The 17,686-nt window shown below is 46.2% G+C and overlaps 1 protein-coding gene across 1 annotated transcript in view; it reads left to right on the forward strand.

Moving 5' to 3' along the window:
• SLC35F5 (solute carrier family 35 member F5) overlaps positions 1 to 17,686 on the forward strand; it is a 122,515-nt gene that overhangs the window by 76,133 nt on the left and 28,696 nt on the right. Inside the window, exon 12 of the mRNA XM_029605351.1 lies at positions 6,498 to 6,657. Coding sequence (XP_029461211.1) covers positions 6,498 to 6,657 — 160 coding nt within the window. The remainder of the gene's footprint in view (positions 1 to 6,497; positions 6,658 to 17,686) is intronic.

The raw sequence follows: 17,686 nt of genomic DNA on the forward strand, positions 1-17,686 counted from the left end.
AAGAAAGCAGAGTTGCTTACCTGTAACAGGTGTTCTCCCAGGACAGCAGGATGTTAGTCCTCACAGACGGGTGACATCATCAGATGGAGCCCGGCATGGAAGACTTTTGTTGGCACACTGAGCATGCCCAGCATGCCACTATCCCCGCAGCCACGCGGAATCACCCTTCAGTCTTGTATCAAAGCATAAAAGACTAGCTAAAAATAAAATAAACTGAAGACGACCCCAACTCCGCGGGGTGGTGGGTGGGTCTTGTTGAGGACTAACATCCTGCTGTCCTGGGAGAACACCTGTTACAAGTAAGCAACTCTGCTTTCTCCCAGGACAAGCAGGATGGTAGTCCTCACAGATGGGTGCGTACCAAACTGCAGGCTGCCCCCAGAAGGTACCGGGCCAACAGACACCCAATAATGTGCAACAGGCACAACAACAGGCTGTTGGCAACAATGGGAGGCAGCACGAACCACACATTGAGCCCTAGGCAGGGAGAGTTTGGTTTTCAGACTTGGAACAAGTTACGAAGGACAGTCTGGCCGAAGGCGCTGTCCTGTCGACCATCCTTGTCCAGACAATAGTGGGCTGCGAACATGTGAACGGAACTCCATGTCGCGGTCTTGCAGATCTCAGCAATAGGGCCCGCATGGAAGTGGGCCACCGATGCTGCCATGGCGCTCACTGAGTGCGCCTTTACCTGGCCTCCAAGCAGAAGACCCGCTTTCTCAATTGGACAGGGTCTGCTTGCCCACCATAACCCCTAGTCTATTTTTGTCAAAGGAGACAGAGTTGGGTGGACTGCCTGTGGGCTACAGTGCGCTCCAGGTAAAATTCCAGAGCATGTTTGCAGTCCAAGATGTGCGGAGTCCACTCACCCTGGTGGGAGTGTGGCCTCGGAAAGAAAGTGGGTAGCACAATAGACTGATTCAAGTGGAAGTCAGTCACCACCTTAGGCAGGAACTTAGGATGAGTGGATAATAGCACTCTGTCGTGGAAGAACATCATGTAAGGCGGATAGATCACCAGGGCCTGCAGCTCACTGTCCCTGCGGGCGGAAGTAATTGCCACCAGGAAGACAACCTTCCAGGTGAGGTGTTTAAACTTGCAGGAACACATAGGCTGAAATGGATACTGCGTGAGCTGCGCTAGCACCACGTTGAGGTCCCAGGCCACAACAGGAGGTTGCAGCAGAGGCTTCAATTGTAGCAAGCCTCTCATGAAGCGCCCCACTAATGGCTGCACCAAGATCGGAGTGTCACCCACCCCTCGATGGTAGGCACTGATCGAAGTGGTCTGCAACCCTAACTCCAAGAGATGCCAGAGATAGTCCAGGAGCTGCGGCGTGGGACAGGTGAAAGGATCAAGACCCTGTTCCACGCACCAGACCAAGAACTTCCTCCACTTCAACTGGTAGGACTTCCGTGTGGAAGGTTTATGAGAAGCTACCAGTACTTGCGAGACGTCTGAAAGGTTGAGGGGACTGCAACACTTAGCCTTTCAACATCCAGGCTGTGAGGGCCAACGACTGGAGGTTCAGATAGCACAGCCTGCCCTGATCCTGTGTGATGAGGTCGGGGAGAGGTGCCCAGAAGTTTGGGCTCCGGGACTGACAGGTTGCACAGAATCAGGAACCAGACCTGTCTCAGCCAATGCGGGGCTATCATGATCATGGAGCCTCCGTCCTGTTGGAGCTTCACAAGGGTCTTGCCTATTACCTATTACAAGCTTCACAAGGGTCTTGCCTATTAACGGAATTGGAGGATATGCGTACAGAAGACCCGCGCTGCACGACTGGGTGAAGGCATCCACGGCTGGTTCTTTGTTCTCCCTGTACAGGGAGTAGAAGTGGCTTACTTTGTGGTTCTGAGGGGCGTGAAGAGATCCACCAAGGAGGGGTTGAGGGACCACTTATGGAGGTGGAACGTGTGACTTAGGCGGTCCGCCACCACATTCTCCATCCCTGCCAGGTATACTGTTCGCAGGAGCATGGCCCTGGACAAGGCCCAGGCCCAGATTTGTGCAGCTTCCTGACAAAGCAGATAGGAGCTCGTGCCCCCCTGCTTGTTCACGTACCACATGGCCACTTGGTTGTCCGTCTGTATTAAGACAACCTGTGGGACAGGCGATTTTGGAAAGCATATAGGGCATACCGCATCACCCAGAGTTCCAGGAAATTTATATGGCATCTCGCCTCGGGCTTCGACCACACTCCCTGCGTGCGGAGGCAGTCTACATGTGAACCCCAGCTGATGTTGGAGCCATCGGTGGTAAGGATCACCTGAACAGGAGGGGGCTGAAACGGAAGGCCCTTGCTCAGGTTGGCTTCCTGTTCCCACCGGGCGAGGGAGTCTTGGAGTGGCTCGATTACTTGGACCAGTGCGGAGAGTTCCCCAGAGGCCTGGTGCCACTGGGAATGCAAGGTCCACTGCGTTATCCTCATGGCCAGGCGAGCCATCAGGGTGACGTTCCAGGGAATGAAGAAAAGAGGATTTATATTCAGACAACAACCATCAAGGACTGAATTGCACAGGCTGGGTAAACAAATAAGAATGGGAGTAATTTGCTTATTGCAGCGGTTACTACCCCTAACCAATTAAGTTAGATACTTTACTTCGATGCAGCTCCAGCACTGCTCTCTGCATCAATGGCAGGGGAAAAGGAAATTGGAACCAAAACGTTACCAATAAGGGCCAAGAGTAACAGATAAGTATGAGAAAAATAAGTGTGAAAGCTTGCTGGGCAGACTGGATGGGCCATTTGGTCTTCTTCTGCGGTCATTTTTATGTTTCTATGTTTCTGTGTGCATCGATGCCGCCATGTGGCCCAGCGGATGCAAAAGCAGGTGGGCGGAAGCCGTCCGGTGGTAAATGAATTGAGCCAGCCCCGTCGGGGTTGCCACACAATGGCTGGGGAGGAATGCCCTGGCCACCATGGTATCCAGGTACACTCCAATGAAGCTGAGCTGCTGGGACGGCGTCAGTTGAGAGTTGGGATAATTGATAAGAAATCCCAATGATTGGAGCACTCAGACTGTCAAGTGAAGGGCCCAGAGGGCTCCTTCTCTCGTGGCACTCCTGATGAGCCAGTCGTCCAAATATGGGAACATATGCACTCCCTTGCGGTGCATATGTGTTCCTACCACCGCCAAGCACTTGGTGAAGACCCTGGATGTGGAGGCGAGGCCGAAGGGTAGAACCCTGAATTGAAAGTGCCGCTGGCCTACCACGAAGTGCAGGAATTTCCGATGAGGCGGAAATATGGCAATGTGCGCTTGGGCATCTTTTAAATCGAGAGAGCAGAGCCAGTCCCCCTGATGAAGAAGGGGAATCAAGGTGCCTAATCAAACCATCTTGAACCGTTCTCACCTCAGGAACTTGTTGAAAGCTCAGAGGTCGAGGATGGGACAGTTGTCGCCTGTTCTCTTTGGAATGAGAAAGTACCTGGAGTAAAACCTCAACGGCTTTGGCCCGTAACAGGGCCGAGAATTCCAACTTGAGGGTCATTGCATGCTCCACAAGACCCCACCCCAGTAAGGGAGGGGAATCTGGTGGAATACTGAGAAAATTCAGGCGGTAACCCTGTTTCGCGATGGTTAATACCCAGTGGTTGGCTGTGATGGGGTCCAGCAGTTTACAAATAGGCAGAGCCGGCCCACAACTGGTGGGTCTGGACCTTTGGGCACTGGAATTAGGCTGCTGCTCTCTCTGCGCCAGTTAAAATCCTAACTCAGAGCTGGGTTGAGGCATGGGCTGGGCCGGAGGCACCCCCCTGCTGGCATGGATGGCCTTTAGGGGCAGCCTGAGACATCAGAGCTCGAGAGGCAGGAGGATAGTATCTTCGCTGCCTATAGAAAGGTTTCCTGGGGTCTCGACACAGCGTCTGTCGGGCTGCCGAGGATGAGTCCGAGGTGCTGACTGACAGTTGTCGCAGGGTTTTGTGGTAGTCCTTTAGTTGGGTCACCGCGTCCCGAACCTTGTCTCCAAACAGGTTTTCAACTGTGCACAGGAGGTCAGCCAGCTTCTCCTGGACTTAAGGTCGGAGGCCTTAAGCCAGGCCCAGCCCCGGGCACTAATACCGACCGCCAATACCCTTGCCGCCGTCTCAGAGACGTAGGTCGCTCGCCGGCCTCAAACCCCTTCTTCACTATGGATTCCAAGCCCTACTGGAACTGCTGCAGTAGACCTTCAGCAAACTCCTGGATTTGTTTCCAGAGGTTACGGTTGTACTGATTCATGTACAATTGATATGCCGCTAAATGGGCGATGAGCACCGCCCCCTGGAAGACTTTGTGTCCTAGGGCATCCAGGATCCTTTGGTCCTTCAGAGCCAACTCCACCACCATGGACTGGTGCGAGAGCTGGCTCTTTTGGAATCCTAGGGCTTGCTGTACTAGATAAGTGGCATCTGTTTTCCGGTTGACCAGGGCAACAGAGCCTGGGTGCTTCCATAACCAGTAGAGGAGCTCAAGGAGGACCTCATGCACTGGGACAGCCACCACCTCCTTCGGGACATCGACGAATTGGAGGACTTCCAACATTTTATGGTGGGCATCCCTTTTAGTAAGCAGCTGAAAAGGCATAGCCTCTGCCATCACCCAAATGAAGCTGGCAAAGGACAAGTCCTCTGGGGGCGAGCGGCGCCTCTCGTCCAGAGACAAAGGCTCCGATGGGAGATCATCCCAGGCCTCCGAGGAAAACTCCGAGGAATCATAGCCCCATGAGTTGTAAGGAGTGTCTCCTCACCAACGACCCACCTGGCTCGGGGAAGGAGGCCAAAACCCGGGTCCCAAGGTACCGGCACCGACGGTCTGTCAAAGGGCTTCGGTGCTGGCTGCATGGGCATTGAGGGCCTCTGTGGACATGGAGGCTCCAGGTTACCCGATGGCCCGAGACCAGGCTTGGGTACTGACAGTACTGCCCTTGGCGACAGGTGCGGAGCCGCATCCTCCTCCTCCGAGGATTCCGGAATCGGGATGGTATGGGAGGGGGAAACCACCGGCGGATGGGGCACCGAAGGTCCTCCAGGCACCGACCAGCACATCCAGCTGCTCCAGAAGGGGCGCTAACATCGAGAGTGCTGGCTCCAGCGCTGGCATGGGGGCCGGCGCCGGTGGTTGCTCGAGGCCCTGAAGGGCATGGAGCACTGCCTGCTGGACCACGCGGTCCAACATCTCCCGGAATTCAGGCATAGTGAGTGCCAATGAGGGAGGACAAGGTGGATGGGGCGTAACCGGGGCCGCCAAGAGGGTCCACGGAGGCTCGGTGCCCGACACCAGACTCGGTGAATGCCCTAGGCTCCTGGGCCTGGAGGAGGACGGGGCCTCCTCACCCCGGGGCCGCTTCAAAGAGGGTTTGGCCGAGATATTGACGAGTGCCGGTGTCTATGCTTCCCTTGGTGCTCAGCCCGGTCCTTCTCCGTTGCCGAGGAAGAATATCTCAAGGTCTTGGACTGGCACGACGCGGATGAGAGGTGATCCCCCGTGCCCTTTTTCTTCATGGCAGGTCACAGAGGGTGACAGCCCCGGGTCACTACAATCACCCTAGCCAGACATCCCTGGGGCTGGAGTCGATGGAGCCGACTGTAGGGAACCAAACAGGTGCTCCATCTTATCCAGGTGGGTATGCCGGTCCTTAGGTGTCATCTGAGCACAACTGGGGTGCCAACGAACATCATGGGAAGGCCCCAGGCAGAGGACGCAAACGTCATGCGGGTCCATAATGGACATGGTCCGCGGACACTGGGGGCACTTCCGGAAGCTGGTCACCATCGGAAAAAGATGATGTGCGGTCTGTGGCCAGCAGCCACCGGGAGGCAGACTCTCGGGAACCGCCCGCAACAACTCAAAAACTTTACTTACCGATTGCCGTAGGAATTGATTCGCGAAGGGGGAGCCCGGAACGGGAAAGTACCGGTGAAAAAAGAACTATTTCTTTTGTTTTCAGAAAGAAGCTGAAGAGCTCAAAAAACCCGCGAGGCAATTGCACTGCTGAAAAAAGGAGACTGAAGAGGGACCCTGCATGATTTCGGGGATAGTGGCATGCTGGGCTCCATCTGATGATGTCACTCTTCTGTGAGACTACCATCCTGCTTGTCCTGGGAGAATCATATTTCCATCCATGCTTACAAATTCATCTTCCTTTGAATGTTTTTCTACTCCAAGCACAACTATTTTTTAACTATAAAAGAAAATGGTTGAACTAGCCCATGCTTGAAACTTTTGAGCAATTAACTACTGTGAAGCTGTTGCAATCGGCAGCACTGCTCACAATTTTCACTGGTGCTAATTCAGCTGTTACCATATGTCCAGTATATGTATGCGTATTTTTCTGCATTTAAAAAATAGAATTGCTGAGCCAGTCTTTGTGTAGACTTAACCAGAGAACAACCTCATCAGTCAGGATCCCATTAGTAAAAGGGTTTTTTTTTCACTCACCTAAGAAACACAAATATTAAATAAATAGTAATTTCCTTTGATTACTAATAATTTGCTTATCTCTATTCAGGTTTTGTGGGCCTCTTCAACCTGCTGATGCTGTGGCCTGGTTTCTTTTTACTGCATTATACTGGGTTTGAGGGTTTTGAGTTCCCAAGTAAACTAATTTTGATGTATATTATCATCAATGGCCTTATTGGGACAGTTTTATCAGAGTTCCTCTGGTTGTGGTATGTATAATTTACTTCATACAAAGTGTCTTCTTATTTTAAAGGTATGATGCTGAAGTGCCAAAGTGATTGGGTTGTGTGATTGCTTCCAAACATTTTTATAGGGCTCAGACAGACCTGGTTTTCATGCATATTCATCAAATATATTTTCAAATAATTGGTCTGAGAGCCAGGTTAATTTGCATAGTGTGGTTACCCAGACCTATTGGTGACCCTCAAGGACTAAGGCTTTGCACTTCTGGGTTAGAGAAAGATATCTAATATGGGGTAATTTTCAGTCCACCTGAAAAGAGCAGCAGAAATAACCCATTCTGAAAACTGGATTTGCTTAACTTGCATAAATCCACTTTGAAAATTATCCCACCAAATTTACCTGCATGCAATTGTGCCTGCTATTCTGAGCACTGAAACCTTTTGGTAAAATTTGCATTCATACCTTTGAAAATCCTGAAGTATGTGTTTAAGTCTAGACCCTTTCCAGCTCTATGCCTGGGAGCACCTCCGCTCATTCCGAGTAAACTTAGATGCATAAGTCTACCTGCATATTGGATGGGCAGTTTTATAACAGGCCATTTCTGCAGGTAAAAACTGTTTTATCCATCAATAAACAGGCTGACTTAGCCATTACATGTAAGTGATGTCATCCAGTGGCACCGAATGGACTCGTCTCTCTAAGCTAGTAGATCTATGAGCTCTACTGAGCATGTGCAGAAATTGCCTCATGAGTCACCTCAGCATGGACTTGAATTCTGTCTCTCCTATATTTTTTCAGTAAAAATCCTTAAAACCTTTTTCAATTCAATAATTTTTCTTCATTTTTTTCTTATTCAGTTACCTCACTGCCTCTGCAGCTTGACATCAGCATTTTTCAGTGCTACAAAAAAAAAAATCATACTCTGGTGTGACCTTCTCTCCCACCATGTCCATACAAAAGATGAAATTAATTATGATGTGCAATTTAAAAAGCTGTATCTGTGGAAAGATTATGTCCTCCACCAGTGGGCCCAAATTGTGTTACCAGTGCCTCTGTCTGGTACATGATCAGATCAACTGCTATGCATGTGGGCGGATGTCCCTTTGCTCACAGAAGTTCATAGTGCTTTGCATTGAGCAACTGTGTAAATTTTTCCAGAATCACAGTAGGTTCCACAGAGCAGTCCTGCGTGCCTCACTGGGAAAAGAATTGAGCAGGAGCCCCTCAAAAACCTCTCCATATGATCAGACCGAAGCCATGGGATTGAGATCCACCAGCTGCCTTGCGTTGAAATCAGAGTGGCTTAGAGGACAGTCTTTTCAGCAAAAAGCTCTGGGAGATGGGCGCGCAGATAAAGGACAAGAATGTGGCAATGCAGTCATTTTTGATGGCTCCTGAACAACCCTCTATGGTGCAATGTCACTTCTACCCATACAAACGACCATACTTCCATAGGAGGCCTTATCGGTCTTTTCAACAGTTCCATCTGCCACCCCTTTTAGCCCAATATCAACAATCACTTCTGGCCAGGCCTCGACAAAGAAAACATTGTTAGCAGAAAACTACACAACAGGCCCAGCCCAAACCGGGGCCTAGCTTTTGATTCCTCTGGACACTCTGTTTCCGGTTTTCCCAGTAAGGAGAAGGATCCAACATTTTCTGGAAAAGTGGCGTCCGATCACCAAGGACCCCTGGGTCCTCCAAATTGTACAGTCCTGGGTACTGGTTGCATTTCTCCTGGCCTCCATCCCCTCCACATTATTCAGTGCTCCTTCTAGATCCAACTCATTTACCACAACTTTGACTAGCAGTCCAATCGCTTCTCCAACAACGAGCAATAGAGCCAATCCCAACCTCTCACCATGCATTGGATTTCTATTTCTGATATTTCGTTATCCCCAAGAAAACGGGGAAATTCAAAATGAACTCCCTCAGCATTATCCTGCCTTATATACAGAAGAATGAATGCTTATGTGCAATGGATCTAAAGGATGCATATTCTGATATACCCATCTACTGTTCACACTGGTGCTAACTCTGCTTCCCTCTACCAGTACAGAGTACTCCCATTTGGTGTCTTGTCAACTCCAAGGGTCTTTATGAAATAACTTGCGATAGTGGAAGTTCATCTCTATCACTAGGGAATGCAAGTCTTCCTGTACCTGGACGATAAACTTATAACAATGAACACAAGGGACGAAGAACTCTGCTCTCTGAGCTCGACCATAGCTATTCTATACCGCTTAAGTTTCCTGATCAACTTAGAGAAATCAAGCATGGTGCCCACTCAGAGGCTTAAATTCACTGGGGTTTGGATAAACTCAGTACTGGAAAGAGCATTCCTGTTTCTGACCAAGCAAACACCATAAGAACATAAGAAATTTCCATACTGGGTCAGACCAAGGGTCCATCAAGCCCAGTATCCTGTTTCCAACAGTGTCCAATCCAGACTACAAGTACCTGGCAAGTACCCAAAAACTAATTATATCCCACGCTACTGCTGCTAGTAATAGCAGTGGCTGTTTTCTAAGTCAGCTTGATTAATAGCAGGTAATGTACTTCTCCTCCAAGAACTTATCCAAACCTTTTTTAAACTCAGCTACACTAACTGCACTAACCACATCCCCTGGCAACAAATTCCAGAGTTTAATTATGCGTTAAGTGAAAAAGAATTTTCTCCGATTAGTTTTAAATGTGCTACATGCTAACTTCATGGAGTGCCCTCTAGTCCTTCTATTATCCAAAAGAGTAAATAACAGATTCACATTTACCTGTTTTAGACCTTTCATGATTTTAAAGACCTCTATCATATCCCCCCTTAGCTGTCTCTTATCCAAGCTGAACAGCCCTAACCTCTAGTCTCTCCTCATAGGGGAGCAGTTCCATCCCCTTTATCATTTTGGTCGCCCTTCTCTGTACTTTCTCCATCGAAATTATATCTTTCTTGAGATGCGGCAAACAGACTTGTACACAGTATTCAAGATGCAGTTTCACCATGGAGCAATACAGAGGCATTATGACATCCGCCGTTTTATTCACCATTCCCTTCCTAATAATTCCTAACATTCTGTTTGCTTTTTTGACTGCGTAGCACACTGAGCCAACGATTTCAAAGTATTACCCACTATGATGCCTAGATCTCTTTCCTGGGTGGTAGCTCCTAATATGGAACCTAACATCGTGTAAATACAGCATGGGTTATTTTTCCCTATATGCATCACCTTGCACTTATCCACATTAAATTTCATCTGCCATTTGGATGCCCAATTTTCTAGTCTCACAAGGTCCTCCTGCAATTTATCACAATCTGCTTGTGATTTAACTACTCTGAATAATTTTGTATCATCTGCAAATTTGATTACCTCACTCGTCATATTCCTTTCCAGATCATTTATAATATATTGAAAAGCACGGGTCCAAGTACAGATCCCTGAGGAACTCCACTGTATACCCTTTTCCATTGAGAAAATTGTCCATTTAATCCTACTCTCTGTTTCCTGTCTTTTAACCAGTTTGTATCCACGAAAGGACATAGCCACCTATCCCATGACTTTTTACTTTACATAGAAGCTTCTCATGAGGAACTTTGTCAAATGCCTTCTGAAAATCCAAATACACTATATCCACTGGTTCACCTATGTTATTAACCCCTTCAAAAACGTGAAGCAGATTTGTGAGGCAAGACTTGCCCTGGGTAAAGCCATGCTGACTTTGTTCCATTAAACCATGTCTTTCTATATGTTCTGTGATTTTCATCTTTAGAACACTTTCCACTATTTTTCCTGGCACTGAAGTCAGGCTAACTGGTCTGTAGTTTCCTGCATCTCCCCTGGAGCATAATGTCGCTCATGCGTAATCTCCTCTCTTCTCCATGCTTCTCTGCTAAATGGCTCCTCGTAGTCCTTTGTCACATGGCAGTGGCCATCCATGTGGTGCTGTTGACCCGTCATCTTATTCGCTACCTCCAGTGAGGTCTACGTATCCAGTGGGATCAACTAACTCAACCACTGTCATCTCAAGTACAAATCAGTGACTATGAAACAGGACTTATGGTGGTGACTACACCCATAAGTTCTCAAGGAAGGAGCCCCTCTTTCCTTGCTTCCCTATCAAGTGGATCTGGCAACAGGTGCCTCCACCCAAGGGAGGGGAGTAAATGGAACCTTCTCTGAAGAGAGAGCGGTTTTAAGTGGTGTACCGCAAGGATCGGTGTTGGGACCGGTCCTGTTCAATATCTTTGTGAGCGACATTGCGGACGGGATAGAAGGTAAGGTTTGTCTTTTTGCGGATGACACTAAGATCTGCAACAGAGTGGACACGCCGGAAGGAGTGGAGAGAATGAGACGGGATCTAAGAAAACTGGAAGAGTGGTCGAAGATATGGCAGCTGAGATTCAATGCCAAGAAGTGCAAAGTCATGCATATGGGGAGTGGAAATCCGAATGAACTGTATTCGATGGGGGGGGAAAGGCTGATGTGCACGGAGCAGGAGAGGGACCTTGGGGTGATGGTGTCTAATGATCTGAAGTCGGCGAAACAATGCGACAAGGCGATAGCTAAAGCCAGAAGAATGCTGGGCTGCATAGAGAGAGGAATATCGAGTAAGAAAAGGGAAGTGATTATTCCCTTGTACAGGTCCTTGGTGAGGCCTCACCTGGAGTACTGTGTTCAGTTCTGGAGACCGTACCTTCAAAAAGACAAAGACAAGATGGAGGCGGTACAGAGAAGGGCGACCAGGAAGGTGGAGGATCTTCATCGGATGACGTACAAGGAGAGATTGAAGAATCTAAATATGTACACCCTGGAGGAAAGGAGGAGCAGAGGTGATATGATACAGACTTTCAGATACTTGAAAGGTGTTAATGATCAAAAGACAACGACAAACCTTTTCCGAAGGAAAAAAATCAGCAGAACCAGGGGTCACGATTTGAAGCTCCAGGGAGGAAGATTCAGAACCAATGTCAGGAAGTATTTCTTCACGGAGAGGGTGGTGGATGCCTGGAATGCCCTTCCGGAGGATGTGGTGAAGACCAGAACTGTGAAGGACTTCAAAGGGGCGTGGGATAAACACTGTGGATCTATAAAGTCAAGAGGCTGCCAATGAAGAGTGGGTGACTCGCCAGAATGATGGCTACTGCCTGGAGTCAATACCCTTATTAAATAAACATACACAGGCTTACGGTGACTCCAACATCGCTCTAAGCTTCAACAGCAAGAGGAAATGTGGAAAAAAGGATTCACACTCACAAAGAGGGGAGTAGCTGGCTTGTTACGGCGGTTAGTACCCCAAATCAAATAAGCCTGATACTTCACTTTCAATGCATATACAGCAAAGTTCTCTGATTCAACAGCTGGGGAGAAGAAAAACTGATACTTCACACATCCAGCAGAGCTCTCTGCTTCAACGGCAGGGGAGAAGAAAAGAGGGTTCGCACTCACAAAGCGGGGAGTAGCTGGCTTGTTACGGCGGTTACTACCCCAAACCAAATGTGCCTGATACTTCACTTTCGATGCACATCCAGCATGGCTCTCTGCTTCAACGGCATGGGAGAAGACTTATACGTCACACATATCCAGCATAGCTCCCTGCTTCAACGGCAGGGGAGAAGAAAAACAACCAATAAGGGCTAATAACATAGTCTCGGTAAAACAAATAAGCATGGGTGCAGCTTGCTTATTGCGGCGGCTACTACCCCTAACGAATCAAGCTAGATATTTCACTTGGATGCAGCTCCATCACTGCTCTCTACATTAAAGGTGGGGGTGGAAGGGAAATAGAACCAAGAGCTAAGAGAAACAGATAAGTATGAGAGAAAATATGTGTGAAGCTTGCTGGGCAGACTAGATGGGCCATTTGGTCTTCTTCTGCCGTCATTTCTATGTTTCTATAAGTACACACTGGTACCTTTCATGCACAGGGTATCTGGACAGTTCAAGAAAGCAACCATCAAATCAATCTAGAGTTGAGAGCAATCTGATGCGCTCTTATCAACCTTTCCACAAATTCTTCAAGGGAAGAGCATCTTGATTCAAACCAACAACCAGGTTGCATTGTTTTATGTCATTAAGTAAGGAAGAATGGGATCACAGCCTGTCTGCCAGAAAGCCCTAAAGATCGGGAATTGGAAGGACAGAAATCAAGCTGTTCTACGGGCCATCTATGTGCCAGGCATAGGAATTTAAGTTTTGTCATGCTGAGTCAGAACAAAAGTCCATCAGGCTTAGCATCCTGTTTCCAACAGTGGCCAATCCAGGCTACAAGTACCTGGCAGGGTCTCAAGGAATAGACATCCCAAGGACAAAAAGACGATTTCCCCAATAATAGTTTTTGGACTTTTCTTCCAGTAACTTGTCCAAGCTTGTTTAAACCCAGCTATACTAACAGCTTTTACTGCATCCTCCAGCAATGAGAGCCATAATCTAATTATGCATTGAGTAAAAAGTATTTTCTCCTATTTGTCTTAAATGTATCACATAGTAACTTCATTGCATGTCCCCTAGTCTCTGTACTTTTGAAACATAAAGAAACTGATTCGCATGTGCCTATTTCAGTCCACTCATTATTTTATAGATGTTTCTTTTCCAAGCTGAAGAGCCCTAACCACTTTAGCCTTTCCTCATAGGGGAATCATTCCATCCCTTTTATCATTTTGGTTTCCTTCTCTATACCTTTTATAATTCTGCTATATCTTTTTTGAGATGCATGATCAGAACTGCACACATATTTAAGGTGCGGTCTCATCATGGAGCAATATAGAGGCATTATGATATTCTCTGTTTTATTCTCTGTTCCTTTCTTCCTAGCGTTCTTGGCCACCGCTGCACACTGGGCAGAGGATTTCAACATATTATCCACGATGATGCCTAGATCTTTTTCCTTGATGGTGACTGCCAATGAGAAACCTTGCACTGTGCAACTATAGTTTGGGTGCCTCTTCCTTATGTGCATCACTTTGTACTTGTCCATATTAATGCCATCTGCCATTTTGTTGCCCATTTTCCCAGTTTCGCAAGGTGATCTTGCAATTTCTTACAGTCCACTTGAGATTTAATAACTTTGATTAATTTTATATTATCAGCAAATTTGACCATCTCACTCATTAATTTCCATCTCTAGGTCATTTATAAATGTGTTAAACAGCAGTGGTCCCAGTACAGATCCCTGGGGCACTCTACTAGTCACTTTTCTCCAATGATAAAATTGACCATTTATCTCTGCTCTCTGTTTTCTATCTTTTAAGCATTTCTCAATTCACAAAAGAACATTGCCTTCTATCTTATGACTGTTTAATTTCCTCAAGAGTCTCTTGTGAAGTACTTTGTCAATGCTTTCTGAAAGTCCAGATTCTGTATCAATTGATTTATGTTTATTCACACCTCAAATGTAGTAGATTAGTGAGGAGAGACTTCCCTTGGCTAAACCTATGTTGGGTTTTCCCATTGAACTATGACTATATATATATGTTCAGCAATTTTGTTCTTTGTAATAGTTTCAATTATTTTTTCCCGGCACTAAAATCAGGTTTGCCGGTGTGTAGTTTCCTAGATCACCTCTGGAACCCTTTTAAAAAACTGGCCACCCTCCAATCTTCAGGTATCCTAGCTGATTTTAATGATATATTACAGATTAATAATAATAGGTCTGCAATTTCATTTTTAAGTTCTTTCAGTACTCTTAGATGTATACCATCCAGTCCAGGTGATTTGCTATTCTTTAGTTTAAATTGCCCTGTTTCATCTTCCAGATTCACTGACATTTTTTCATTTCCTCTGAATCATTATCTTTAAATATCACTTCTGGCATAGATATCTGCCTTACATTGTACTCAGTAAAAACTGAAGCAAAGAAATTTAATCTCTCTGCTATGGTCCTCCATTAGTGCTCCTTTTACCACTTGATCATCTAATGGTCCAGCTGACTCCCTAACAGGCTTTTTGGTTCGAATATATCTGCAAAAAAATGTATTATGAATTTTTGCTTCTTCAGCAATCTTCTTTTAAATTCTGTCTTAATCTTCCTTATCAATGCTTTGCATTTAACTTTGCCATTGCTTATGCTATTTCCTGTTTTCTTCATTTGGATCCCTTTACCATTTATTGAAAGATGTTCTTTTTGCTAAAATAGCCTCTCTTATCTCAACTTTAAACTATGTCAGCAGGTTTTTTACTTTCCTTTCACATTTTTTAATGCATGGAATACATTTGTTCTAGGCTCCAAGATGATATTCTTGAGCAGAGTCCATGCCTGATAGAAAGTCTTAACTTTGCAATTGCTCCTTTCAATATACTGGCAGATCAACTTAGCAGAGTCTTTTGATCACATAAGTGGTATCTGCAGCAGAGTTGCCAACAAACTCACCCTCATGAACTTATGGTGTCTACCATCGATGGACCTATTTGTTTCATAGCAAAATGTAAAACTAAATCAATTTTGCTCAGTTCTGCTAAGCTGTAGCAGACTAGCTCAAGACTCTTTCCTTCTCGACTAGGGACAAAGTGTCATGTATGCTCTTCCACTGTTACTGCTTATCACAGGAAGAGTACAGAATGTTCTTCAGGCCCGTGCTTGTCTGATCCTTATATCCAGAGCATGGCCCAATCAGATCTGGTATGCATATCTCATACAACTTTCCGGCAGTCCTCCTTTATATCTGGAAATAGTCTCTGGGTTGTTAATTCAGGAAGATGGGACATGGTACCATCTCAAACTTTCAGCCCTCAACCTCACAGTTTGGATGATGTGAGCTCAGTGATTGCAGATCTCCACTAACCTACAGAGATTGTGGGAATACTAGTCTCATCTAGAAAACCTTCAACCAGAAGAAACTATGCTTTCAAATGGAATAAGTACTCTAAATAGTGTCAACAAAACACTTGAGACACATTTTCATGTGACCCTAAGCACCTGCTGAAATACTTGCTCCACCTTTCTGACTGCGGCCTCACCACTGCTTTGGTGCAAGTACATCTCAGTTCTAAAGCAGATTACCATTCTCAGGCATATAACAAACTGATCTCTGCTCATCCACTAATATCTCGTTTCATGAAAAAGGGCTATAGCATGTCAAGCCCCTCAGTACAAAAGCCATGTGTTCCATTGGATCTGAATGTGGTCCTTTCCCAACTAATGAAGCCTCCCTTTATGCCATTGGATTCAGCTTCTTTAAAGTACTTGGAAAGTGAAGTTCTTCATGTTAGGTGATTAGGAGAGTCAATGAACTCCAAGCCGTCATCCACTTTCCTCCATGCAATTCTTCCATAACAGATTGGTTTTCTATACTCGCCTGACGTTTCTGCCTAAAGTCATCTCGGCTTTCCATATCAATCAATCCATCTTATTACCTACCTTCTTTCCTAGGCCCTATGTGCATGAAAGCAAAACAGCCTTAGCGTATTACAAGAAACTTACTCAGCCACATCATAAAACCTCTCAATTATTTGTCTCATACAATCCCAATATTCTAGGAGTAGCATATCTTGTGTCACAAGCTGACTGAGTGCATTCACCACTGCTATACCTTAGCAGAATGACAAGTCATAAACTCTGTAAAGGTCATCAAATGAGAGCCATAGCGGCTTCCATCACTTGTCTTCGAGAAGTACCTGTTGAAGATATCTGCAAAACTGCAACTTGGTATTACATACATTTTCATCCCACTACTGTCTTTATAACTTCTCAGAGACTAATAATAAATTTGGACAAGGAGTTTTGCAAAATCTGGTTTTGCTATAGTCCACTCTCCACAGTAAGGGACGGGCTGCTTGCTAAGTAAACACTCCGCTGCGACCCTCAGTTTGGGACTCCTCATGTAGAATGGCTAATTCAGCCTGCTTATCGACAAGAAAAGCAAGTGTGCTTACTGTAAACGATGTTTTCTGTAGATAGGATGAATTTGGAATACCCACCCGCTTCCCTGGAGAGTTGACTACATTAACTAGATCAGTTCTGGTATAGACTGAGGAGATTCACGAGGCAGTGCCTGTGTAGGAACTCCCTCACATGCTCAGTAGAGTTCAAAGCTATGTTAGCTTGGAGAGATGAGTCTAGTGCCGCTGGATGACATCACTGTATGTAATGGCTAATTCATCCTGCTATCTACTGAGAACACAGTTTATGGTAAGCAAACCTGCTTTACCCACAGAAACAGCTTTTAACATAGCTCTCCCTATTCCAATATACCATTTATGAGCCTTATTAGCCAAAGTATTGCAAAAGAACAATAGTAATCATAAAAGGAACATAGTAACATAATAAATGATGGTGGGGGTGGAGGAGTAGCCTAGTGGTTAGAGCAGTGGGCTACGAACCAGGAGGCCAGGGTTCCAGTCCCACTGTCGCTCCTTGTGACATTGGGCAAGTCACTTTACCCTCCATTGCCTCAGGTCCCTGAATAAGTCAGCCTGTCCAACAAATTGCTGCTTCAGTCAGGTTCCCTCCTGCTGTGCCTTCTGTTAACGGTAGTAACTGCCACTCTGTGCATGTCACCCCGCCCTCCTCCTTGCCTTTCATAAGAATAATAAATGCCGCTCCGTGCAAGTTACCCCATTCCATCCTTTAGCCATTAGGGATCTTCTGCGTTTTTGAATTCCATTACCATGCTTGTCCTCACCACCCCTTCCAGGAGGGCATTCCATGCATCTGCTACCCTTTCTGTGAAAAAAATATTTCCTGACATCATTCCAGAGTCTTATCTACTTGGAGTTGCCAATCATGACTCCTAAACTTACATATAGAAAGCCACACAGTTCAAGATTAGTACATTTATTTTTTAGGTAATGATACCTTTTCTGGTGATTTATATGAGCTTTTGAGACCACAGAGTCCTTCTACAAATCTCAGGCAGCTTTAATATTGCCTTGCCAGCTCGATTGATATGTTACTACATTTTAACGGATGAACTTTCTGTGAAACATGCATTGAAAGTTTTCCTTATTTTCTTCCCTAGTTGTTTCTGCTGCCCCTATCCCAGGCAGCATGTTCAGACAAATGCCCAAATGCTACCTCAGTGCTTCTGATTGGCTGGTAGGGGTTGCCACTTCAATGGCAAACCAGGGC

This window comes from Rhinatrema bivittatum, chromosome 6 (assembly GCF_901001135.1).
Source record: "Rhinatrema bivittatum chromosome 6, aRhiBiv1.1, whole genome shotgun sequence".
NCBI lineage: Eukaryota > Metazoa > Chordata > Amphibia > Gymnophiona > Rhinatrematidae > Rhinatrema > Rhinatrema bivittatum.